General features: G+C 39.3%; 1 protein-coding gene across 1 annotated transcript; it reads left to right on the top strand.

The window, feature by feature from the left end:
- Positions 1–2,783: 2,783 nt before the first annotated feature.
- MPP4 (MAGUK p55 scaffold protein 4) lies at positions 2,784–25,136 on the top strand. Its single transcript, XM_057419898.1, has 21 exons — positions 2,784–2,838; positions 4,888–5,009; positions 5,891–5,968; positions 6,677–6,757; positions 7,296–7,427; positions 8,041–8,122; positions 9,192–9,277; positions 10,256–10,327; positions 10,783–10,979; positions 12,019–12,083; positions 12,851–12,868; positions 13,856–13,894; positions 14,628–14,648; positions 15,962–15,976; positions 17,395–17,436; positions 18,244–18,414; positions 19,277–19,357; positions 20,318–20,411; positions 22,384–22,492; positions 23,138–23,272; positions 24,685–25,136. Exons 1-21 carry the CDS (start codon positions 2,805–2,807, stop codon positions 24,874–24,876), a joined length of 1,866 nt encoding a protein of 621 aa, XP_057275881.1. The 5' UTR covers positions 2,784–2,804; the 3' UTR covers positions 24,877–25,136.
- The last annotated feature ends 1,730 nt before the right edge of the window (positions 25,137–26,866 follow it).

Here is a 26,866-nt window from a genome sequence, read left to right as displayed (position 1 = left end):
AACTGCGCAAGGGTTAGGGAAGTTGTGCCAGAAAACCCAGCTATATTATAACAGGGTTTTTACTCATTTATTCCTTTTTTGAGGGGGGAGGGGGGGAAAGGAGGAGGAGGGGTCTTTTTTGAGGCATGTGTACGGTGAGATTTAAAAAAACTTGACGTTTAGTGTGTGAAATAAAACATATAGTTCAGGAGCTGGCTCCTTTATGGTACATCTGAAATCTTTGAATGTGCTCTTTTGTTTTCAAATGTCCTTTACCACAAAATCCTAATGAGGATTTTGAATTAGGAATATGCTGTTGGATGTCTGTGTAGACTATGTAAAAGCAAAATAAACAGCTGTTGTACATGGGAACTAGCAGATGTCAGCAGGGTCTGTCTTCTTGAAAAATCTGAAAAGAATGTAGTTTATAAAAGAGAAGCTTTACAATTAGTAAAATAATCGGAAATGGGTTTTCTGAAATGTAGGTTATGCGGTAAGCTGTCAAAGTTTCATTTTAAGATATAACTTGCCAATTGAGTACTCTCTCTTTGTAAATGCTTCTGCAACCGAATCTGAAGCTATAGACTTTTAGGTTCCAAAAAGTGACGGGACACAGGCAGAGATCACCCAAACTGAGGGTTACTTGTGTTTTCATATTGCTCTTATTTAGTGAAAGCCAGGAGCACCGCTGTCCTGAATGTACTTGCAACATAGGGATTCCTCTTTCCATGTCTATACCATCCCGCAGTTTCTGTCCTATCCCTAATGTCTTTGGTAATTAAGAAATAGGTATTTGTGACTAGATTTACATGGCCTGCTTTGTTAAATCCATAATTAGGCAGATCAACTAAGCTTAACAAAGGGGAAGGCAAACTCTTAAAGGAAAAGAACTCAGACTATTGAAAAACAAAAACCACAAAACAATTGCAGCTCAAAACCCTGCAGCACTGGGTATTGGGGGAGGATCAAACTGTATTTCTGTTAGTCTTTGAAAGAGGAGCTTGTAATTTTAAAAGCAGTCTTTGGATTAGAATTTCAAGTAAGATGTATCAGTGAGTAACCTGTAGAGGTAGCTTGAGATGAATTATCAAAACTCAGTACTAAAATGTTTGAACCATTATTTCGTAACTTCTGGAGGGTTTTTTCCCTCCCGTAATTTCCATTGCCTTTTGAAAGCAGTTTTATTATTTAACAGAGGAAGCATGTTCTAAAAATAAGTATTAAGTAGTTCAGTAAAAGTGACAGTAATGCCTTCTGCTTTTATAAGCAGATCAAGATAATACTTTCCCTGCTCGTACCTTTGATGTTTTCTGAACACGGAACAATCTAGATGAAAATGGCTGCCTTTTTGCTTGACTAATCCAGGACATAAACTACTCTCTATTTAACAGAATTTGGTAAGACATTCATTGTGCATACAGTGTCACACTGTGGTTTGCTGTTGGCTGAGGTGCTCAGATACCTGATGTTACTGATTTTTAACTTGTACTCTGAATCATCTCGATGATCTCTTGACCAGTTTAAATACTTAACTCGTTAAGAATCATCTTACAATAGTGGTAGTCATGACAATATCTTCCAACCTTTATCAACTGTGATTTGAAATTAGAACAACTAGGATGTAGTGAAGACACTGAAGTAATTCAAAGTTTTCATGCACAGATTCCTGATGCTTTGGGACATAAATGCAGCATACAGTGTTCCCTGGGAAATTTCCATACTTGTTTGCCAAGAAGAGTCCCACGGATTTTCTGAAGTCATCTTGTACTGTGTTGTTTCCTATTAACAGTAGATTGGAGAGCTTCCCCCTTTTTTAGTCTAATGGAACATTGTGGGTTAGTGATACATTATCACAGAATTTTGAGAGAGGGAAGAAATTTGAAAGAAAATTAAAAAAGCTTATTTTTTACATGCAAAAAGTTCAGTGCAAAATGACTACACATTAATTAGCGTGTTGGCTTCCTGTTTTACTTAAAAATTCCTATTTTAAAATTTAAAGGCCAAAATAAGGTAGTATACACTGTTCTTTACAATGACTGGAACTATAAGAGGGTTGTGTTAGATTAGCAAATAGCTTCTTTAACTCCATCTCTAAAAGCAGCAGCCAATTATAAATTGCCTGAGATGATGATACCAGTAAGGTAAGGTGTGTAGGGTTTTATTTGGGTTTTGGTTATTTTTGTATTTTAATTCACTGTGAGGAAATCTTTGTGGAACAAATCCTTCAAAGACCCTAATTCCTAACAGTGACAGAAATGGGGATCCCTATTTTTTTGCAAAATCATGTTTTTGCTCAATGACAATTCAGTAGAAACTCCAGAGTCTTTTAATAGTGTCAATAACAAGAAGAATTAAATGTAATATGTTCTCAAGCTTTATTTTCCAAGCTATATTGATGTAAAAGAGGTTTTAAAGGTGTAAAACATTACAACTTTCCATGGTAGTGCACTTAAAAAGCTGGAACAGAAGATGTATCAAATCATTTGTTATTTTAGATTGCTTAATGAAGCAACCAAATGACAATTCCGTGAAGGAAATAAAATGTATTGCAGCTGAAGTTTGTCTGTCTGCATTTTGGGTGCTGGTCGGTAACTGAAGTTACAGGTGGGACTCGTGCATCTAATTCATGCTTGGAACCTGTTACTTCAATGAGTGGTTGCCCCCCTTTCTTTTAAATTTTGCTTTCTTATCAATCTAACATACCTGACAGAATTCTGATATGAGTGTACTCTTTCCTCTAGTTCAGCATCTATCTTTGTGAATCCTGCTTGGTGTGAATGCAGTACTCAAAGAAGTGGGTGGAATCCCCTTGAATAAAGGAAAAGATGGAGGTGCCAACAGTCTGCAGTCAAGATAACGGTACTCATAACTTCTGCATCTCTTTCAAACAGAAAGATAAATGACAAAAAGTTTTATTCCTTTGTAACTCTTCTTCCATTAAGTCATGAGAGATGAACATGTCTAGAAGTATTACTACTTCATAATTGTAATTATTCTTGATGTTTAGTAGTGGTACGCAGTTAATCTGGAGAGTGACAAAAGAGGATACCTGGCATTTGTTTCTGGCTTACAAAGTCGAGGGTCTCTGCAGCTCTATCAAGAATGACCCATAACAGCAAGAGGGGACTTTTTTCCTTTTTTTTGCTTAAGGAAAACTTCTGTGCTTTTGTCTGTAACATCTTGGTCTATTTGAGCCCAGCTTGATGTAGGAATAGCATTTGAGGAGATAATTAATACAAGTCATTTCAAAAAGAGGCAGCCAGTAATAAGGTAAATATTTTAAGTGTCTTCACTAAAGGCAGGTGGTTCCTGTAGTAAAGAATCCTTTTAAGAAAACTGTTTTGGGAGATATTTCCCTGTGGGGCACACAATCAGGGTTCACTGAGTTTGATTTTCATAAGTGCTTAGATGTCTGCTTTCCAGAAACAGATGGCTCCTGATAATGAGGTGTATCTCCAGGCTTTCCCAGTTTGGATAGTTCTGCCTGATGATTGAGGTGAAAGTCCCATCTGCAGAAACTTAACAGGCAAATACCTGTATAAATTCATGCACAAGGAAAATACCTCAGTGAAACTAAAGTTGAAGATAGATCTCACAAAAGTATTGGTAACATCAAGGCCTAGAGCCGATACAGGACACAATTAACTGTCAATGGCTATAAAAATTGTGCTCAGTAGAGAAATAAAAAGGGCTTCCATGTTTAGGTTAGCTGTAGCAACTAGATGACAGCAGCTGGTATTGTCTGCAGTAGAGAGTAGTCAGCGATCCTGGGGCTGCTGGGATGAGCTTTAGGAAATTATTATTTTGACTTTGGCTGATGTACCTTTAGAAGCTCCTAGTCTTGGTTTTATGCCAACATGTTTTTTTGTATTACAGTATTACTCATTGAAACATGCCAACTTTAATGGAGTAAACAAATAAATATCAAGTCTCCAGTTACACTGATTTGTATTGTATGATTACTTTGGCACTAAAAAGCAGAGAGACAGCTTATGCTTAGCAAAATACACAAGAGTTGAGAACTTACTTTCCGTTGACATGCATTTGGGAGTCAGGCATCCAGCTCATATGATCTCTTTAAGAACCCTTATAGCTCAATAAATCAGACTTCTAGTATTTGGTATGGTGTTTTATCACTGCTGTTGTAAGCATTGTTTCTGGGGAAGTGTCACATATCAGAGATGATCTGTTGTCATTTCTGAGGGTAAATTAAATTCTGTGCACTCACAGAAATCCAGTTTGTATCTAGGTCTGGCTGTTATGTATTCTCTATTTGTCACCTCCTAGCTGTTGCCTCTGAGATTTTTAGGAAGACTTTTTTTGGATTGGATTTTTTTGTTTTTCCGCTGTATTAGGATGCTATTCCTAACAGATCAAGTGCTGCTTCTAATTACAAGAAGGGTTTTTGCCCTTTCTTGGGATGTGTTGTGGGTGTCTGTGACAGTGGTATGTATTTGGCCAGAATTTGCATCCTCATTAGTGATATTCTACAAAATGTCTGCATTTTCCAAGAGTGGAGAAAAACAGATGGTCCCTGGCCCAAAGAGTTGATCACCCAGTAGAAAAGCCTATAAAATGAACAAGCAACTTTTTATGTTTACCTCTTCTCAGTATGAGGTACAGTCTTGAACTCAGACTGATATATGTAAGATTCCCTGTGTGTTTTTCTTCACAGGTCAGTTAAGAATTGCTAGTATGGACCTAACCCTGCTGGTTAATAAAATAATAAAATAAAACTATGCAATAGGATTGATTCCAAGAAACAAGCAAGACAGACAAGAAATTAGTGACTTTCTTGGAGGTATACATGGAGGAAAGGTGCTTTTCAAAGGCCTGGTCACTGTTTCGCTTTGGTTGGTCTTCTCTTTGTACTGAAGTGTCTTGCGCTTTTCTGTTTCTTGGGCTCAGGTGTATCTCATGTTCTGACTCTAGTGCTACAAGAACTGAGTTTGCTCTGTAAAAGAGATGTCAATGGCGTTGGCATGTTATATGACCTGCTCAGATCTCGCTGGCTGCAAGCACTTTTAAAGGTAAAGTAATATTCAGCAATGAAGGCAAAGGCTTCCTGGCGAACAATGTCTAGGGCATAGTTACTTTATTTTGCCATATCAGGACAATAAATGTTTGTTTACACTAAGTGCAGGTAGTCCTAACGTTGGTCCTAACATCAGCAGTCAAGGTGAACAAAACCACTTTTGCTTTAAAGAAAAAAAAATATTCTCTTTCATAATGGCCTGGGTATTCAGGCTCTTCCACTTTGTGTCCATGTTGGGGCCAGGGGAGCACTTCTCAGCTGTCTTTTCTTATATTTTTGTATGGCTGTACATCCCACTTGTTGGCATGGATGCTTGTGAAATTACGTTTTTCCACTTTGCTGACTCTGATCTGATATATAGTTAAGATCTTATGTTGTTACAAACACCAGCCAAAACTCTATTGTATCTATGGAGCAGAATTGTATTCCTAAGACAAATTCTGAACAAGTTCTGCTTTTTCTGTAACAAGGATTTTGAAAATTTTTACATTTTAAAGAAATAAAACTTGCAGTGGATACGAAATTCCATAAGGCCATTTTAAATACAGTTGTTTATTTTGTTTAAAGTTAAATTTACTTTGTTAACCATGCTTGCAACTACAGGAAGCAAGCTACAGAAATAACACTATTGGGCTGTTGTCGTGTAATGAGCTTTTCTCATTGAAAAATTCAAAATTCCAACATAACTGGCTAGCTGGGTAATAATATAGAAAGACAATGAGTTATAGGCTCAATTCCAGATGCACTGAATGTTAAGATGCAAGCTCTTTGGACTGGGAAATTCCTAGAAATATGTGTATGTTGTATTTTTCTACATAATCCCGTGAGAAGATCATATCATCATTGCATTGTCTTGTCTGTCATGGCATACAATAGATTTATGAATGCCTCCAACAATATCTTGGAAAAAGACCAGTTCCTGTCACGCTGCAGGCACACGCATTGAATCATGAGGTAAGATGGTGTATACAGAGTGTATTGCTTTACTTACTCATATCAAATTAGTCAGCTTAGCTGCAAATAAGTGTTCTGGTATTTGTTTTTTGTCTCAGGTCTGAGTACACTATATAAACTTGAAAGATTCCCTCTTTGCACTTTTGTCAGTCTACCAATAACTCTTGCCATGTTGAGAGGAAGGGATGAGAAATGTGTACAGCCATGCTTACCAGACTGCATGAACCCTGGCGAGTGTGGTGAACACATAAATTGTTTTAACCACTGCCTATGTATTTTAATTGCTATGTACCTGTGTGGTTCAGTGTTATGGCTACAGTCAAGCAGTTTGACATGAGGAATTTGAAAAGCTTTTTGGATTTTTCTAATCATAATAGCTGATAAATTCTTAAAATTCTGTATTAGTGGGAAAGCTAATGACTAAGTAGAGAACCTGACACGAGTGATGAAATCAGTTGAGGTATGGGAGAAAAAAGAATCAATTGGAGTGCACCTGAACTAAATTAAGCCTGTGTGCAAGCAGGAGTATTGTGCAGCTGTTACTGTATTGTCCAGTTCTAGAGCAAACTGTATGGATATGCTCAGAGTCGCTTAGCCTGGAGGGCTTAGCACTCTCCTCATACATTTTCTTCCAAATTCAGTTTATATCTTCCTAAATTAATTGTTTTCCAGAACCAGTCTCTGTGCTTTCTCTCTTATATTTATCAGGTGGTAGAGCTACTGCGTGAAGCCCCTCAGTCTGGTGAGATCAAAGAGCTAAGGCGACTACTGCGTGCTCCACACTTAAAGGCAAGTCCTGCATAAGGAAAGAAGTTTGCTTCCAGAGCTCTCTGCTGTGGGAATGGAAACAGATGGCCAGCTGTTCTCAAGAATCAGCACAGGAGCCAGAAGACATATAGTTTTCTACTCATGAACTAACCTACTTGTGAAATCAGATGTGGGCTCTGTATCTGAAATAACTGCAGTAGGTTGCAATTTATTTAAGGGCTATGTTTTAGAGAGATGTTTTTTTACACAGTTAAATTACAAGTGGTTGATGCAGACATATAAAACTGAATTTTCCTTGTAATTGCAAAACCTGCATTCTTTACCCTAGAGCTCCAAACAGAAACATCTCATCTTTTGTAAGTTTTTCCAGAAGAAGCAGAGAGGAATGGTTCCTAAAGCTCACAGTTTGAAAGAAAATGACAACATGTGAAAGAGATCTATGTTCACACAGGAACTTACTTGCTGATCTCTGTTTTCTAACCAGTTACTGTTTAAAGCTATTCTATTTTATGATCTTTGCTTATGGGTTTATTGGTTGGTTGGTTTGGTTTTCTCACAGGCCTTGCTCTCTGCTCATGATACTGTAGCCCAGAAAGATTTTGAACCAACCCTTCCACCACTGCCAGACAATATACCTGAAAATGAGGAAGCCATGAGGATTGTCTGCTTAGTGAAGAACAACCAGCCTTTGGTGAGGGAGCTTTCTGATGTCTGACAAGTTATTTAAACTCACACAAGCACTTACAGTGCGTCTCATGCACATTGGTTTCTTTCCAAGAATGTCACAGAGATTGTGTGTGCTCTTGTCCATTTCTTACGGAATCACAGGAATTGTTGAGGTTGGAAAGGACCTTAGGAGACCATCTGGCCCCACTCAGTGCCTTGTTCACTCAGCACTTGAACATTTGGCAGATGTTTTTCTCATATAATGAAAATGCAAATTAGATTAAGAGCTATTCCCTTGGCCAAAATAGGGGGGGAAGAAAGCCTCTGAAAGGTGCTGTAGAAATCATTTGTGATTCTAAGTGCAAAACATTGCATAGCTTAACTAACCTGTTTTGGGAAAAGATTGCTATAACATTTGAAATAGAAAAGATTTCTTACAGTCAATGTGGTCATCTTATTATGATGAAAGTTGAAGACTTAGTGCTAATGATACCTTATCACTAGATCTGTGTGGTATTAAGGAGGTTATAACTTTTAGTGCCTTTTTGTCATTGCAAAGATTAAACTTGTGATGTGAAAGGAAACTTACTGGGGTTCTTCAGTGATGAGTGTGTTTTTTCTTTGTTTTTATTTGCCAGGGTGCCACCATAAAACGCGATGAGATAACAGGTGACATAACAGTTGCCCGTGTAATCCACGGTGGGCTAGCAGACAGAAGTGGTATGTGTAATTTGAAACAGTGATACAAACAGTTTAACTTGAAATAAGATACCTGAAGTAAGATAATAGCTTAGCTTCTGTAATTAGCCTTGCATTATAGAGCAAGAAGATGTGTACATTGGACAGCACTGTAAATAGTGACATGTTGCAGCAACTTGGTTTCATTCATTAATTTTCATATGAATGTGTTATGCTTGAGGCTAAGTTGAAGTATGAATCCAGTTTCATTGTGTATTCTTGGCACCAATACCTGGATAGATCTGTCCAGATACTGATCAGGAATATCCCCAGTTGCAGAGTAGTATGAATACCAGCAGCTCATTCCCTAATGGATAAATGGAAAACATGAGTAGTCTGTGATTTCTATAAGATAATGGGCCTTAAGGAATACATAGTAATACTTTTGGCACTAGTCTACTAAATACTTTGGCAGTATTAGTTGCTAAGCAATCTCCCAAGGAGTTTCCTTGGAAGTGTTACTACTTTGTCATCCTAGAATTGAATGTGTTCTGTGTTCCTTGGGAAATTTTATGTAACTAAAATGTAAAACGCCAGAAGTAAAACTGAACTGTAATCATTATAAAATAGTTCCTTTTAGCTATTGCCTAAGCAATATGTGATTGAGTACCTAGTTTGATTAATGTTTTAATTGAGCTGAAGGCAAATATAAAAGTAAACAATGTTGTGAAGACTTTGTGAAGGGCAGAGAGGAGTCCCAAAGCTCCCCAGTGCACCTAGAAATTTTAAGGGCCTGATTCCAAGTCTTATGGTCTATTAATATAATGGGGTTAGGTGGAATAGGTCTAGAGATTACTTTGGGAAATTGAGGTATACTAAAATATTGATGCTACTTTTAAGGCAATTTATCAATAGATTGTAAACATGTTGTATGAGAGAGGTGGGACAATGTAGCTTAAATCCAGAATACCTTCCTGCCTACCTGGTGTATGAGAACTTTTCACGCTGACTTCCAAACCTGTGGTACATCTGTTTGTTCCTGCCTTGCCTACCCAAGATAATCCATGCTGTGATAAAACTGCTGCTGCTTTCATCCTTGTTTTCACTGTAGGGTTGCTTTACGCTGGAGACAAACTGGTGGAAGTAAATGGAGTTCCTGTTGAGGGACTTGAGCCTGAGCAAGTTATCAATATTTTGGTATTGAATTTTTTTTAATCTCTTCTACTTTGTACCTTAACTGTATGCTGTTTCTTTTACACACACGCGCACGCACGCGTGTTCTTAGAGGAGAAAGTCTGAAATTTTTAACAGAAAATTCAGATTGTTTCCTTACTGTGGATGAAGTTCACAACTACTCATAAGAATTAGAATACAGGACACCAGAATTAAATGTAACCCTTGTTTTGGTTTGTGAATGTGACCATTCTACCTGCAGCTTCTGGGAAAAATACTGATTTATTCAGACTTCAATGATTCATCTCTTTTCTGGAAGCTCCACCCACTTAATATTTCACAAGAAAGTAGTGGAAAGGTGCTGCTCCTATAAGAGTCCACGTTGTAAAATGCACTAAAGCAGAGTAAATGAGCTTGCAAGCTACATCACTTACCTTGCAAAAAAGGGCAGTGGTAATTACTGTTGTCAAAAGTCACATGAAGTCTGTTGAGCTGTCACCGTTACTTGTCATTTTGCTCATGGCCTTTGAGGGCTTTTCACTGTGAAGTGTTAGTGCTAGTCAGTAAGGTATTGCTATATGTAATCAGTATCAAATCTGTGTGTTATTTCCTTGGTTGTAATATTTCCAGGCATAAGAAATACAAACTCTATTGGGATATTGAACTCTTCTCTTCCCCCTTTTACATCAATTGTCTAATCAGATCCTACTGCTAATTTAAATTAGATTTCAGTTAATATGAATTAACATTTCAATTATATTAAATTATTTATAATAAAAATGTATCTCATTGAATTAAAAATATTTAGGAAGGCATTGAATTGTCATTCTTGAGTTTCTTTTGAAAAAACAGTGTTGTCACATAGACTCTGTCTACCTAAATTTATTTGTAATATAGACATTATAGTAACTACAAAGCCATGCTGTGTTAAGCTCATGTTGCCAATGTTTGGTTATTTGTACTGAATACTAGTCATGTTTTACTCTTTTTCTAATCATTTAGGCCCTCTCTCAGGGGACAATTATGTTCAAATTAATTCCTGTTTCTGACCGGCCTGTCAGCAACCAAACAACAGTAAGAGACATTCTTTATTCCAGATTGTTACTGCAGTTACCTCAATAACGTCTAACGGTGTGATACAAAGCAATGGTGTTGATTAGAAGTTTACTTCAGTCTTTGAAGTGTTACTTGTCTTTATGGTGACCTCTCAGCTGGCATCAATATGCTGTTGCTGAAACAGTAAAGATGGTAAGCTGAAATGTAGTTGTATTAAAGGTCATGAAGCCATTTTCAGCGTGATCTACAGGTTGAATGTCAATTCTTTCCACCATGTATGAGAATTTTTTTCTCCTTTAATGAACAGACAAGGTTTGGGGTTTGATCTGGTTTTTAAAACGTGAATAATTGTGAATTGACATGTCAGTATCTGATCCTGTGATTATAAAGCTCATGTCCTATCTGTTCTAAACAAGGCTTCCACTCATTCCTGAACAAGGCTTCCACTCATTCTTGTATCATTTCTTTACCAGCTCTATGTGCGAGCAATGGCAGATTACTGGCCCTTGCAAGATCCTGGCATACCATGTGCTGATGCAGGTTTGCCTTTTAAGAAGGGTGAAATACTTCAGATTGTGGACCAGAATGATGTTTTCTGGTGGCAAGCCAGGAAAGTTTCAGATCTCAGTGCCTGTGCTGGACTTATACCCTCAAATCATCTTCTTAAAAGGTAAAGAAGTTGTAATTCTTCTGAGTCCCAGTTTAAAAATTAGCCTGGTATTCAGACTTTGCTGCTTACAATTTTTTGTAAGTTATTTAGCAGTATGATTCAGTGACATCTGACACGCATATTTCCTCTTCCTCGTCTGACTTCTTGCTCTCCTTCCTTTAAGAGTATCTATGCGAGAACAAGCTTTTGAAAGCACCTTATCTTAAACTGATGCCTAAGAAGCGCAGGGCAGTTACCTAATCTCTATGCTAGTTAGTTGCTAAGACATCTAATGGGAGCGTAGCAGCTTTGGTCAAAACTTAGTGGACCCAATTAAAAGAATGGGGGAGGGGGGAGAGGAAACCCCAAAACAAACCCACTGAACACAAGCAAAAAAAAAACATGCTCAAGGAAGAATAGGGATCCCTTGACTATTATTTTCTGCATAGAGAGATGGTTATTTTTATATTACATGCTTTCTGAACTAGAGTACCTAAGCTGCTGTATTTTCATTTGCATATTTTCAGTATGATACTCTAACCATATGTCCTGTCTGTCCTAAGGAAAACACAAGACCCCACAATTGTAGATTATAGGCTTCATTTTGTACTATATGTAAACCTAGCTGTGGTCTGTATAATGAAAGCTGAAATGAAACTAGGTTCTGATTGAGGCTGCAAGAGGTTCTGTATAGTAACAGAGGCAGCGATACTACTGTCCACAGCAGTAGCAGTACTGTCCATAGTAGTAGCACACTCTTCTACTTCCAGGAGTCTGGACCACAGTATGGTTTATCTTCCCGTCCTTATATATAAACTCAGGATATTGTAAATACCTGTGGGCTGTTGATTTGGAAATTGCCTTTAAGTCATTCTGGTAGCATACGGACTTCCTCTCAGGGCTTTGCAGTGGGCTAAACCACTGATAATATTTCCATTCTTACTGTCTTCTGTCAGCTCAGTATTGATTGATCTTATGTTTAAGCAGTGAATCAGAAAGAAGTATAATGTGCTTGTGGAATGTTTTGTTTCTTTAACTGTAATAAGTTATTTCTATGCAGGAAGCAGCGAGAATTCTGGTGGTCTCAGCCTTTCCAGCCCCATCTCTGTCTCAAATCATCAATGTGTGAGTGAAATGTTACTTGAATGGTAGAGCAGGAAATAAAAGTGTTTATTTCCAGGGATACTGAAATAGAAGCTCATACAATCCAGTTTAATTCAAAGACATTGTTTCTGGAGCTGTGTTGTCACCTCAGAAGTGTGTTAACTATCTCCAGGAAAATGAATACTTAATGGTAGTTGCACCTGAAGTACTGATGGTGAAGGTTGCTGTCCTCAGTGGACTTGGGATCCGACTGAGAGAAGTTATGAATTCAGCTCCTGCAGTCTGTAAGATCTAGGTGCTCTCTAGAAGAGCCAGTTCTCTCAGAACTGGATGTGAGTCTTGAGGTGACATGCGTACTCGCCTGGCTTTCCAGGGACACAGTTAAAACTTCACTGGAAAGTTCCAAGCAATATGTTTAGAATGTTTCTTTGTTAGCAGAACTACTGAGAGAAAGATAAACTTTTTTCCTTGAGGTGTAAAATAAGCTCTGATGCCCATGAATTTATTCATGCTGACAATCCAGAAATGTTGTCTTCTGCCAACTGTAACTTTCTGTAAACATGCCAAATTATTGCCAGAATAAGAATGTTCTTCCTGTTTTCTCTCCATTTTGTTCTGTGGTTCTTTATAATAGTGTAAGATTAATTCTCTTGTGATAACTCCCAGATGGAGCGTGTTTCATTGCCTAGGATTCTTCTTGCACTGATTGCTTTGTTCATTAGAGCTGAGTCTCTCTTTCACTGTAATTTTATTGCATTTAACTGCTTCAATGGATATGCTGTGGGCAGTAAGCACTGTGGAAGAAGGTAGGAAATCATCAGTGCTGTCTGGGACAGCACTGCATTCCTGTACCTGGAATCAATATAGCACATGGTTTACAGGCTTTTCCAAAAGTTTTCAGAAAGGAGACAGTACATGCAAATGAAACACAACTTCTTGGCATTTTGTGTGCTTAGCATAATTGTAATCAAGCCTTTTTTCACTTGAAATAGTAGAAGCTTATGTTGTCTTGAAGTGGAAACTTAAGCTATGCAATATCTGGTAGGGAGCTGGGAGTTTGGATGGGTTGCTCAGAGGAAGCAAAGACTACATTTCCTCTCTCTTTTCCTCTCCCTCTTTTTCCCATCTTCAGCAGTGACCTTAGCAGTTCTGAGAGAGTTTTTCTTAAAGGATACATATGGGCACAATATGGTTGGCGGTTGCCCTGTAAAACAGCTTCTATTTGGGCCTATCTGGAGGGGCAAGCAAGAACAGAACACACAAACAGTGCAGTATTATGAGCCCATGAGATTGCATTTCAGGGATGTGAATTGATGTGATCCCAGGATGGAGAAGGAGCTGAAACAATCTTTTCTTCCTTGTAAAAATCATGGTAAAAACAACCAAGCAAAACTCCTTCCTTGAGTGAAGCAGACTGGAAAGATACATACTTTTTAAAGCTACAGGAGAGAAGGGAGTGGAAAATTGTATTCTGACATGATAATACTTAAGAAATAAATATTTACAGGATAAACAGCAATAGCCATGTTAAACCTTTTATTACTTCAAAGGGAGAATTCCAGCTAGACATGTTTGCACCTCTACTGCAAGCCCTTCAGAGCACTAGTTTTAGAAGAGCCTTTTGCACATCAGTAAGTTGGAGTTAACAGTAAAAATACTTAAAGAAGTCTAAAGCTGATCTGAGTTTCAAGTATTTTCTTTCTGATGTCTGAGTTCAGTCTTTTAAGACCCGTAAGGTTTTTTTCCTCCCCAGTGCTTTTCTGATTCAGATTACTTTTTTCCTTGTGTTGTAGAGGATGACATGCAGATTGATGAGAAGTGTGTGGAAACAGGTAACTGAATTCACTTGAGATTATTCTATTTGCTTTAAGATAGTAGCTAGTTAAAGCCTCGTTTTTTTTCCCCAAATAAAAACACTCTTCTCCTAGTAAACTTACTGGTAGAAAATGCTTTTTTTCTTACCCTGAAACCTCATCCTATATTAGTGTATTAAAATGAGCTATTTGCAGTTCTGATGTACAGTCCTTATAGCAAAATGCTGTGCTAAAAGAGGGACCACCCCAAAAATATCTCCCTGAATGAGATCTGACCTCTCTGATTGAGGTTTTGGACCGTGGCTGTAATGTTACCACAGTTTTGCCACAGGTGATTGTAGTCTTGGGGAGCCCACTCAATTAATTGTCAAGAAACTGATGGTGGGAGACTATTCTTTTTCCTGAGCAAGAATTTTATATATAAATAGTATATGTGAAGACTGTTAGCTTGGCTTGCTCCCTAAAGCAGCAGAGCTCATTCTTCCTTACCCTGAGGTAATTCAGAAAGCTCTCGTGGAGGGATGGGATCCTGTAGGACTGGGTGGAGAGAGACGAGGCAGTTAATTCAAGTATGGTGAACTCTATTTTGTCACCTCAGTGTAGAGGAAAAATATGTATGAGACTGTGATAGGAGCTGGAAATTTGATTTTATTCTGAAATTCTATACTAAGAACAAAATTTCGATTTTTTTTTTTTTTTTTTTTTTTTTTTTTTTTTTTAAATATCTTTGCGATCTGGATTGCTAACCAAGATGAAGAAACTTTTGAGTCTGGTAAGTGCCTCTGACCTACCTCCAAATTCCTTGCTATTGTTCTGCTGTGAGAAGGGCACCTACAGACAAGTATCTTAAAAATAAGCAGGTGACAGAAAACAGAATTCCATTTTTGCTTTAGAAGCTGTTCTGGCTTGCAAAGCCATTATATAAAATTTTGTTGCCTTAAAATCATCCTCGTGCTCTCTGATTATTTTAAGTAATAAGGTTTTTGTCTTGTTACCCACAAGAGAGTGTTTTCTCTCATGCATCAGTATCAGATCTGTTTATCAAATCCTAATCAGTTATACTCATGCAAGCTGTGACAGCAGGAGCTGCAGTGATGTCAGCAGGTAATTGGATTACAACATCAACTCCTATAGGCACTGGGGATTCAGGCCTCCATTACTCTAAGGTAATGAGGAGAGCTGTTCTGGACTCCTGATTGTGTGCATGACTGGCATACAAGACAGAGAAATGCTTTTATAGGAGGAATGATTTTTATATGGCATACAATTAATCAGTGCCTTTTTTTAACAAAGCTGTTTGGTTAAAAAACAAATGTGGTCTGGTTGTTTTTTGTGTGTGTGTGGTTTTATTGTTAAGTTTTTTTGTTTGGTTTGGGTTTGGTTTTTTTTTATGGTGCAGCTACTACCTATTTACAGCATATTCAGAGTTCTGCAAAAATTAGGTATTCTAAAATAAATCATTTCCTCACTAAGCTAAATCTACTGCTAAACTTCCTGTTTGAGATATTTGGTACCTTGTGGAGAAAATGTCATTCCACCTTACACTTGCTCTTCTCCACAAGGTTCCTACATGCCAGTCACATCTTCTCCTCTTACCACACGTGGCTGGTTCTCTTCCATCTCTTCTCAAGCAATGCCCAAAGCATTTAAGACAACCAGCAGGTCTAGAGGGCAGCCTTTTATTTACAGGCTAGAATGTTTCTGATAACTGCACTTGGGGATTGCTCTTGCAAATCCTATTCACTCCTCAGTGCTGAGTCAGCTTGCTGTGTATCCAGTCAGAGGAACAAAGGTGCAAATGTTTGCTATCCTGTAGTTTGCTTTAAACATTAGTTGAGTATCTGTGTGATGTATTTTGCAAGTACAATACTGACATAGATGCTGTAGCTGAGTCTCTTCTTTGGAAACTTAGAATTCATTCTTGATCAGGCATATTTTAGATTTAAAGCCTGCAGTACCCGTTTCCTAAATTTCCTAAATACGTTGGATGATGCTGGTGGTTGTTGTTTTTTTTTTTTTAAATCTTCGTATTGAGTGTCTTCTCAAAACTAATTGGTTTATGTCTGTCTCTATTTCAACGTGCAGAGGAGCTTAAAGAAGGTAATAGTAACTTTTCTCTCCCTGTCTTCTGTAAGCATTAATCTCGTATAATTTATCTGTGCTTATTGCTTGTTCCCTGCAGGATTCCATAGTGCACTCCATGCCATAGAACAGAGAGTAGATAAAGCAGAAATGCTCAGAGTTTGAATGGTGGCTCAGAAGACCTGAAGATAGAAATAATGCAGGCATATGTCAGCCAAACAGTACTCTGAACTTTGCCCTGAACAAGCAGTGTTCTGCCAAGTACTCTTCCTACAGTCATAAACAAGGAGTTGTTAGTACATATAGAAATAAAACTGCATTTTTAAAGGTGCAAGTAGCAAAGAGTGTAGAGATGTGAAAGACGAGTAACTAAGATATATCTGATTTTAATACTTGCGTGCTCTATGCGATAACTATCAATCAAATATCTAGTGCTAAAAGATGAAGCAGTTCCTATTTTGCAAATTAATGTTCCTGCCTTGGAACAATTACTGCCTTTAAAGCTGTGTCTATGTCTTCTGTATCTTATTATTGCTTTAACAAGCCCTAAATGGAATAAACAGCTTGGACAATTCCACACATAATTAGGCAAAAAATAGGAGTTCTTTTTGAAGAGAAATCTAAACACTGCTGATGCCAGTTTTTTTCTGTACTTATTTGTGACCGATCACCTCTATAAATTAATTTCTGACTGTTAAATCATTGGTTTATTGGGAAATTTGTATTTTTGAGACTTCTAAGAGAGATCTAATTTTTAAAAAATACATACAGAGATTTAGAATGCTCACCTGAATGGTTAAGCCTTCACAAAGAACAGCATGAGAATGGGTACAAAAAGAATTAGAAGAAGGAGATTAGTTTGCGGTGGTGGTGCACAGATACCACTGATCCAAAGAAGTTTAAAAAACGAATAACAAAATCGGGTCTTAATTCTGCCTGAAAGATCTGAGCAGATGCATGCTATTGGTCAGAAAGAGTTGTAAGTTATTTCTGATTTTGAGCTACTGGTTTGTTGGTAATTGTAATGTTACAACTAAAGAAATCCTGTAAGCTAGGGGTCACCTGAAAAGCTTAAATTCTGTGGAGATCTTTTTTCTTCTATAACTATTTCAAAAAAAATCAAAAAAAAAGTTTCAAATATAATTTAGAATTATACCAAGATTTTCTAAGTTTAGTTTTTGTCTTACAGAGATATTGGTGCTTTGAGTTGGTCATTGGTCATGTGAAATATTTTGAGTATTTTACGTTATGGAGTATTGTGCCTTTTTTATTATTATTTTTGATTTTTTTTATTTGATTAGTCATGGTACTTCCATATGTTTACTGAAACACTGTTTTCCATTTGAGATCATCAAGGATTGCTAGCCATCTAGCTCTTAAGCTTTTACTGTTCTTTATTATTACTATTTCATGAGTATTTGTTCTTTATATTCTAGAGGAGGAAGAATTTGGTGAATTTGGTCAACGAGTCTTTATTGGTATGCAATGACTAAAGATAAGTAAGATGTCTGGGACTTGACCTAGATTAACTGTTTGTCTGAAGTTAAGCGCTTTGTTCTTTATTTCGTCTAAAACCTTCCTGAATTGAATTCTACTTACTCTGCTTTCCAAACTTCAGGAGGTCTCTTTCCTCCTACTAATGCCTGTTGTCTCCATTTAAATCTCTCTTCCTGTTAGTTTTCCACTAAGACCTGGCCACCACTATTTTAATTTGACTGGCTATTGAGATTTCCCTTACTTCTTGATTAATTTTGCTGTCACTGAGAATAATCATGGGGTCTTCCATTAGAAAACTAGATCTAAAAGTGAGGTTTTCAGAGTTGGATGCTAAGGTGAAGCAGCAAACCTATCCATGTTCCTAAACCAAACCATAATGGCCTTTAAAATATTTGGATTCATTCTGGAAGCTGGAACAAATGTTGCAGATTCGCTTTAGGAGAGTGAATCAGCTACAACATCAAAAAAGAATTGACCTGTTCCCTTGTGATGCTTTACATGGCCAGAAACTTCTCCTTTGGCTTGTTTTGGGGAACCTGTGGAGGGTCTCCAATTCTGGGCTAGTTTTCAAGTGATTTTCAGTGAGATCTGACCTCCTCTTCAGCTGTCTTTTCATGCTCAGATGTTCTACCAAGCTGACATACCAAGTTCAGCAATGAAATCCACTGTCACCCTGCAGAAAGCTCAAAAAAGCAGTATGTTGTGTAGGTTAGAGACACTCCACACTGAAGAACTAGTTGCCTGCATCTTGGATGTATTTCCACTACTGACGTCTTTGTCCATTACAGCTGGTTTCCGCAGAAGTATGCGCCTGTGTCGCAGGAAATCGCGGACCAACCAGCAGTCATGTTACACTCGGTGCCCCAGCAGCTGTTACAGTGCACTTGCAGCTCCATATGAAGAAGTGGTTAGGTACCAGCGGCACCCAGCAGACCGGAACAGACTAATTATATTAGTGGGTAAGAGGTTAATTACTTATGCAAATTTCACAACCTGTAACAGAGAGGAGGAAACCATCAGTCATGGTCTGATCCACTGAGGTTTCCACTGCTGACTGCAGTGATTGCAGACTGTGCTGGTAGTTCTCAAAGCAGCATTTCAAGAATGAGTGTCTGTAATTTGACTCTGTTGCTGATTTTAAAGTTTAATATATGTATCATCTTCTTTGCTTGAGATAATGTTTTAAAAAGTCCTTAGAAGAAGCCATACAGTTATGAATGATGGTTGATAATGGGTTATAGTTGGAAAGTAGTTTGGTTTTAGATTCAGCTGGGACTAGTACAAAAATTTGTAACTTACTAGAAAACATGGTTACATGGTTACGATTCTACAACCAGTGTTAAATGCGTGAATATGGCAGTGGTAAGAAGAATATTTAAAATTGGAGACTAGAAAAATCTCAATCATGGGCAGTAGAAAAAGGTAAAAAGATGCCTTTAATAATAGGGAATACTGTATTGAGTGGGTTGCAGGCTCTCAAGTAGCGTTTAATGATAGTGTCTGCAAGGAAACTGTTGTTCTGCAGTGTTCAATGATCCTGGTAAAGCAAACTGGGTAAAGGCAAATCCATTGTGTTTTCAAAGTCTGGAAGTATTAGATGGTAATTTTTTTCTTTAACATAGTGTTGCTGAGCTGCATTCTGGGTGTGACCGTGTTGCTGGGAAGTGATTTGTATGCTGAATCAATCAAAACACTTGAGTCACTTCTGGTACATTTTGGGGAAATAAAGTTTCATCTGTGTGCAAGCAATGTGTTATGAAATGAGGGGGGTGCATGCAGAAAGTGCCTCTGTCAGTAATCGGTTGCTTTCCAACTTTTCAGGTCCTGCAGGAGTTGGTGTAAACGAGCTAAGGCGAAGGCTTATCGCAAGTAACCCACGAGAGTTTTCAAGTGCCATACCTCGTATGTAATGTTCTTCCTCCTTCCCCTGCTATCTGCTTCAAATGTGATTAGGAAGTGTCACATACCTTCCTCTTGCTTTTGTGTATTCATACACTTTTTGCTGTATTGCTATTTTTTCAACTCTGCTGCAAGCCAGAGTAATTTTTTTTTTTTTATAAGGGTTAGTTTAAAGTACTATCTTTGTCCTTATTTTGGCAAATCGGACATAGGTATTTTCAAATTACAGCTCCTGAAATCCTTACAGCTTTATGTAACAGTAAACTATTTGCATGATTTTGTTTAATATTGCTGTTTGCTTTCCCTAGATTTAAAAGTGTTTCTTAGGTATATTGTAAGTTCATAGCGTTTAAGCCATCAGATATGAGAATGAAGGAAACAGAAGTTGGTGCTTAATAGGCTTTACAGCTTTCCTTATTAGCCTTCTAGTCTCAGATGAGACTTAAACAGCTTAATTTCTGACGTAATAACTGAAACGGTGCCTACCTGTGCTTATTTGGTTCTTGTGATTTGGATAACCAAAGAGGAAATGCATGAATCTGAAGCTGTTTGAAAATTCAGTCATTCTTTTGGGCTTAAGATCCTAGTTACAGGGTAGGTGCAAGCGTAGGAAGATGTGTGGGATGTTTCTGAATCAACTTCAATCAGTTTTACATCAGAGGAGTAAAGACAGTTGTTGAACCAGTTCCAAAGCGGTTCTTGATTGGTTTGAATCAGATACTTAGATTAAACCGCTCTTCTATTCCAAGAAATACAGATGTGCTCTGCTAATTTTCAAGGTTGCCACTGGGCAATCAGTAGAGCAGACAAGGCTTTTACTCTGGATTAGTAAGTATAAACAACCCATTTTATTACTTATGAAAATGCTGATTTACACTCAATCATGAAAGTTGTCTCATTTTCATTTATGATATTACAACAGTTTACTTGCAGTTAATTTTTTGTGTGTTTATCTCCCTTCAGACACCACTCGTGTTCAGAAGAGTTATGAAATGAATGGTCGTGAATATCACTATGTATCAAAGGAAACTTTTGAAAACATGGTGTATAGCCACAGGTAGGTGGGAAAGATGAATTACACTTTTGTTACTTAAAATGTAACATGATCCAGGACAAGACAGTTTTTGTAGTTAGGTTCAAAGTCTGGGCTCTTCCACTTGTACTTACGATGTATGTTTGGTGTAAATTTAGGTCAAACTACTAGAGACCATTGCTTCAAAAAATGTGTTTGTTCAGTTGCAAATAAGTTCCTCTGCAATTAATCTCAGAATCTTTCTAAAACAAAGTGGGATTTCCAGGCTTGAACACTTCGGGTGTGCTTGTAAGTTATGAGGTTTAACCCTCCTGGAACCCAGACTGCTTTCTAAAACTGAGCAGTGAGTCAGGCCTGCTCCTGACCTACAACTACATAGCAGAATCCCTGCAGTGATGACATCTGAAGCAGCTGAACTGTAAGGGCTAGACTTTCAACAGTGTCTCCTCCTTTCTGTGTGTCCATGAGTCCCCGAAGACAGACCAGCTCATCTACACTCCTTAAACTGCATAAAGTGCTTTGAGATCTTCTGATTTATGAAGTTATTTGTACTATATAAATGAGCATTTTATCATTAGAATCACAACCTCTAAACAGATAATTTCTAACAAGAAGTAAGAAATTGTAAATTATTTTCCAAGAAGTAAAAAATTCTGTCCTGCATGACATCCTTGTCTCTAAATTGTAGAGAGATCAATTTTATAGGTGGACCCACTCAGTGGATAAAGAACTGGCTGCATGGCTGCAGGCAAAGAGTTGTGGTCAATGCCCGAATGTCCAGCTGGAGACCAGTAATGAGTGGTGTCCCTCAGGGATCGGTGTCAGGACCGGTCTTGTTTAACATCTTCGTTGCTGACATGGACAGTGGGATTGAGTGCGCCCTCAGCAAGCTTGCAGATGACACCAAGCTGTGTGCTTGGGTTGATACCCTGGAGGGAAGGAATGCCATCCAGAGGGACCTTGACACGCTTGTGAGGTGGGCTGATGCCAACCTCATGAAGTTTAACCATGCCAAGTGCAAGGTCCTACACCTGGGTCGGAGCAATCCCAGGCACAGCTACAGGTTGGGCAGAGAAGAGATTCAGAGCAGCCCTGCGGAAAAGGACTTGGGGGTGTTGGTTGATGAGAAAATGAACATGAGCTGGCAGTGCGTGCTTGCAGCCCAGAAAGCCAACCGTATCCTGGGCTGCATGAAAAGGAGCATGACCAGCAGGTTGAAGGAGGTGATCCTGCCCCTCTACTCTGCTCTCGTGAGACCTCACCTGGAGTATTGTGTGCAGTTCTGGTGTCCTCAACATAAAAAGGACATGGAACTGTTGGAACAAGTCCAGAGGAGGGCCACGAGGATGATCAGGGGACTGGAGCACCTCCCGTATGAAGACAGGCTGAGGAAGTTGGGGCTGTTCAGCCTGGAGAAGAGAAGGCTGCGTGGAGACCTCATAGCAGCCTTCCAGTATCTGAAGGGGGCCTATAGGGATGCTGGGGAGGGACTCTTCATTAGGGACTGTAGTGACAGGACAAGGGGTAATGGGTTAAAACTTAAACAGGGGAAAGTTTAGATTGGGTATAAGGAGGAAATTCTTTACTGTGAGGGTGGTGAGGCACTGGAATGGGTTGCCCAGGGAGGTTGTGAATGCTCCATCCCTGGCAGTGTTCAAGGCCAGGTTGGACAGAGCCTTGGGTGACATGGTTTAGTGTGAGGTGTCCCTGCCTGCGGCAGGGGGGGTTGGAACTAGATGATCTTAAGGTCCTTTCCAACCCTAACGATTCTATGATTCTATGAAATGCATGCTTTGGAGATGTCAGACTGTAGTGGTTCTGATTTTGTGTCAGTGTAGCAGGGAAGAACACAGGCAGAGGCTGTTCATCAGTGTTTATTATGTTTTATACTCATTGTCTTGATCACCGGATTACATCTGAAGATTTCACCCTTAAATGGAACCTTTTTGAGATTAGAGCACTCTTTCATTTTCCTTCTTTCTTACTATTGTTGCAGAATGCTGGAATATGGGGAGTACAAAGGTTACCTGTATGGTACCAGTATTGATGCAGTGCGAACAGTCCTCGATGAAGGGAAGATCTGTGTCATAGATTTAGAACCACAGGTGAGCTGTAAAGGGGCAGGGAATTTAGAGTTCCTGTCTCCTGGAAGGAAGAATAATTCTCTGTACATTCTTGAGCTAATGGAACAGTATTAGTTGCTTTGTCTTGTTTTCTCACTTTAGCACATGGTGCTTATTAGTAATAGATTATTCTTTGCATGGGTTTTGAGAGGTGGGTACTACAGTATGTGCAGATCAGTATAGTTCATATGTTTCTAAGTCAGCAGCTGCATTATCAGGTGGAATGGTACAGAAATGAGTTTTCATACTTGCTTAAAGCAAGATGCTTTCCTCCTGTATGGAGCACTAAATATGTATTTTTTCCAGTGGTAACTCCCAGTAGTTAAAAAAACAGATTTCAGATTAATCTCTAATGTTGTTGATTGTAGAGATCTGTTAATGACAATGTCCAGTCACTCGCTCCTAATAATGTTCCCAAGCAGAATTAAGTGATTGGAATGCTACAGTTGCTTAACAACATCTGGTCCAGGGATTATTAGTGAGGTCATTTTAAAGTAGGTGTACCTGAAAAAGATTACTGCTAGGTCTGGAGATAACAGCATGTTGTAAACAACTGGCTTTTTATGGGAGTGAAACTGAGATGAATGCACTTGAAATACTTCAGCTTCTTTTTACTCTTAATTTCAGGGCATACAAGTAGCTCGGACCCATGAGTTAAAGCCCTACATCATATTCATCAAGCCATCCAGCATAAGCTGCATGAGGCAGACTCGTAAAAATGCCAGGATCATTACAGATTATTATGTGAACATGAAATTCAAGGTGAGATTTGGGAATAAAAGGGACTGCTTGTTATTTTGGGATTGTGTGTTTAGAACATAATATAATCTACTATGTTAATTCTTTAAAAATAAAAAAATTGTGTGTCTTTTGGATCAAATCTTAAGCTATTCTTGTCTTTTCCCGTTTACTTGTTGGGATTTCTTCCCCTTCCAGATCTGCTTTTGAAGTGGAAGAGTTGTAATTTGTGCCTAGGGGATTGAGGCATTTTGCTTCAAAATCTTTTTAAAGAGGAGGCTAGACTTTCGCCTGTTTAGTATGCTGGTTGGCAGAATTACTTGGGAAACATTACTGAAGGACAAAGGGGTCCAGGAAGGCTGGATGCTCTTGAAGAATGAAATCCTTAAGGTGCAGGAACAGGCAGTCCTTATGTGCCAAAAATCAAACTACTCTTGGAAGTGTTCAAAAACCATGTAGATGAGGCCTTCAGTGATATGATTTAATGGTGGTCTTGGCAGGCAATGGCTGAACTTAATGATCTTTAAAGGTCTTTTCCAATCTAGTTGATTCTATGGTTTTGTACACTCTAGTTTTAATCGTCTTGTGACAAGATTTGAGTCAATACACATTTACTGTTTGCACTGCAAATCCAGGAACATACTTCATTCAGTAATTTAATCGGATATCTTCATATAGTTATATGAATATATTGCTATTTCACATATGTTTAATGACAGTATCTGTATCCATTCTGTATTAAGTTTTATAGAAAACCCACAAATCCTGCTGGTAGAAAATGTGTTTCTTGTATTTACAATGTGCATTGTCACAACTGTTTCCATGCAAATCATAGTCGAGCTTAGCATCTTAAAATTTTGGAGACTTCAGTCCTCTATATAAACTATATATAGAAATGAATCATCATTGTTCTGTCAAAGAAACATGAACAATGGGGAAATGAACTAAAATGTGGAATGAGAACACAAGTGTTAGTGGCTTGGCTCTCAAATTCCTAACATCCTCTGCCAGTGCTCGTTAATAGAATAACCTTCCTGGGGCAAATGCAGCATACTGAGACACAAGGTATCTCCTTGGGAAAGATGTGGCAGTCAGGTTTGTTTCAGAGACTTGGTACAGGCTGTGGCACAGGCGTACGTTACTATAGCAAACTGTAAATTAAATGAAGTACACTGGTGCTATCTTAATCATAGAATCATAGAATGGTTTGGGTTGGAAAGGACCTTAAAGATAATCTATTTCCAATCGCCTGCCATGGGTAGGGACACCTTCCACTAGACTGGATTGCTCAAAGCCCCATCCAACCTTGCCTTGAATATCTATTCACCTCTTGTTTACATGGCTGACAATCGTTCTGCAGATGCCATGCAGGTATGTTTCTTTACACAACACTAACTTTACACAAAAGTTTTATAGACTTATTCTGTATCTTGCAGGAAGAAGATTTACAGGAGATGGAAGATTCAGCTAAGAAAATGGAAGCTCAGTTTGGTCAGTTCTTTGACCAAGTCATTGTGAATGATAATTTACAAGAAGCATCTGCACAACTGCTGTCTGCAGTCCATCGTGCACAGGATGAGCCCCAGTGGGTCCCTGCAATATGGATATGCTCAAACACTCAACCCTAATTCTGAGCAGCAGGCAGCTTCAGAAAGATTACAGCTTATGTTTTACTTCAAGAATAATCCTAATGTCAGGATTGCAAGAATTTATCTTTGTATGCAAGGGATTTGGAAGAGGATTAGGAAGGAAGCTGCTACAGGCGATATAATCATACTATGTTCTGTGTAGCTCTTCAGCTTTTTGTTACAGTTGCATCCACTTTTGTACAAAAAATGAAATACTGAGTGCTCAATTATAAGAATAAATAAAAATCTATTTTGTTGCATGTATCTGCATAATTTACTTGTACATAGCTACAGTAAAATCCTTTCCTTTTTATTATGGTCACTCTGATACTGTGATAGCTGTACATCCTGGAAGCCTTACTGACAGGCAATATTCAGTCAATATTCAGGCCAGAGCATGCTCTTTTTAGCATGCTGTCTTGGAGCAGAGTGTTAAGTTACTGGTTTGTTGTTTATCCTTTTTAAGACAGGAGCAGAATGCTGTGGTCACAATAAAAAATACTCTAGAAACCAGTTATTTTCACACTACCTGTAGCTTGTCTTTTCTTTTGCTCCATCAACTCGAGTAAATGCTGACAGAACATGGATTTACCAAAGAGGGAAATAGAGCCAGGAGCTCCTTTTCCTATTGGTTTGCTTCACCGTGGCATGTTCTCTTCATCAAAGGGTGCTGTGCTTGTGCCAAACAAGTTGCTCACTCTCTTCACAGCTGCCTTGCTCCCTAAGGAACACAGACAATTTGGTTAGCCTACCTCACCTTGGGGGAATATTAACAAAAGCAATTTAAAAAGCCGAGAAAGATTATTCAAAGCTAAGTCGTGCAGCTACCACCATGCTTGCTTGTTCTAGTCAGACCTCGTTTAGATGTAAAATTGGAGAGTATGGTGTGGGGTAAGTAGAGGTAGAGGGGTGTGACTGCTACCAGCTCTGTGCTTCTCGTCCGTGAGCAGCTCGCCCTTTCGGCGATGTATTCCAGCATTTATCTAGTCTGTCTTCTTGCCTAGTTTTCATGTGTTTGCTTACAGATGAATCTGCTTTCACTATTATAATATGTTCTTGTTTAAGTTGCATTTGCTTCATGTCTCTTTCTCCTAGAAGAAACTTTATCACGTTTCTTTTCTACTTTTTTTTTAATAATGATTATTAATTTGCAAACTCTCAAGGTGTAATGTGCTACACTCTCAAGGCGGCTGGAAACCTTGTTTTCCCACTAATGTGTGTTTGATTTTACTTGCCCGAGGGGACGACGATCTCCCGGCAGGCTCCTGCTGAAAGAGCCGCCACACCGGCCGCAAACGCAGGTTACCGTGGACGCCTGGGCCTACCCCCCTGCGCTCGAGGGGGGATGCAGCACCGGCCTGGCCCTCCCGCAGCCCCGGGGCGGGGCGGAAGAGACCCCGCCTCCTCCCGCCGGCGCCCAGGAGACCGGCGGCGGGCGCGGCATGGCGGCGCGGCGGGCGGGCTCCGGCGGGGTGAGGGCCCGGCGGGGACGGGTCGGGCGGGGAACGGTTTGCCCGCGGCGGGGCCGCCTCTGGAGCGGGCCGGACGGGAAGCGGGAGTTAAAGCGCCAGTGGTCACGGCAGAGCCGACCCCGGGGGCTGCAGCTAGGTGTGGCCGGCTGTGAGCACTTGCGGCTGCGGCGAGAGGATGGTCCGCCTCGAGTCGTTGCTGAAGAGGCGTTCCGGGGCTGTCAGCGGCAGCCGCTGCTGCCGGGGAGACGGAGCTGAAGCCGGACGTGACCGCGGGGCGCCCTGGCAGCGCAGGCGGGGCCCGGGCGGCCGCTACCCACAGGACGGGGGAGTAGCCGGCCGCAGGGTGCCACGATTCGGCTCATGCTGTGCTGGGGGTGCGAGCACTGCCTCGTTGTTCTTATATTTTCATCCACGTATAGTTCTCGTAAGAAGATACTTCTGCAAAGCTTTAAATCTATGAAGACAGGTTAGGTGTTTTTAAATGTTAGAGTTCGTGTACAAGTGCCCCCTCCTAGATC

Source organism: Pezoporus wallicus, unplaced genomic scaffold, assembly GCF_028554395.1.
Source record: "Pezoporus wallicus isolate ANWC-B61680 ecotype Strahan unplaced genomic scaffold, APGP_CSIRO_Pwel_v1 contig_4710, whole genome shotgun sequence".
Lineage (NCBI taxonomy): Eukaryota > Metazoa > Chordata > Aves > Psittaciformes > Psittacidae > Pezoporus > Pezoporus wallicus.
The sequence above is the reverse complement of the archived record's forward strand: the minus strand, read 5'-3'. Positions and strand labels throughout refer to the sequence as shown.

Coding starts and splice junctions, on each gene's coding strand:
- MPP4 (XM_057419898.1), top strand. CDS start 2,805: ATGGAGGTGCCAACAGTCTGCAGTCAAGATAACG. Junction 8,123..9,191: donor TGGGCTAGCAGACAGAAGTG/GTATGTGTAATT, acceptor TTTTCACTGTAG/GGTTGCTTTACGCTGGAGAC. Junction 23,273..24,684: donor ATGTGAACATGAAATTCAAG/GTGAGATTTGGG, acceptor TGTATCTTGCAG/GAAGAAGATTTACAGGAGAT.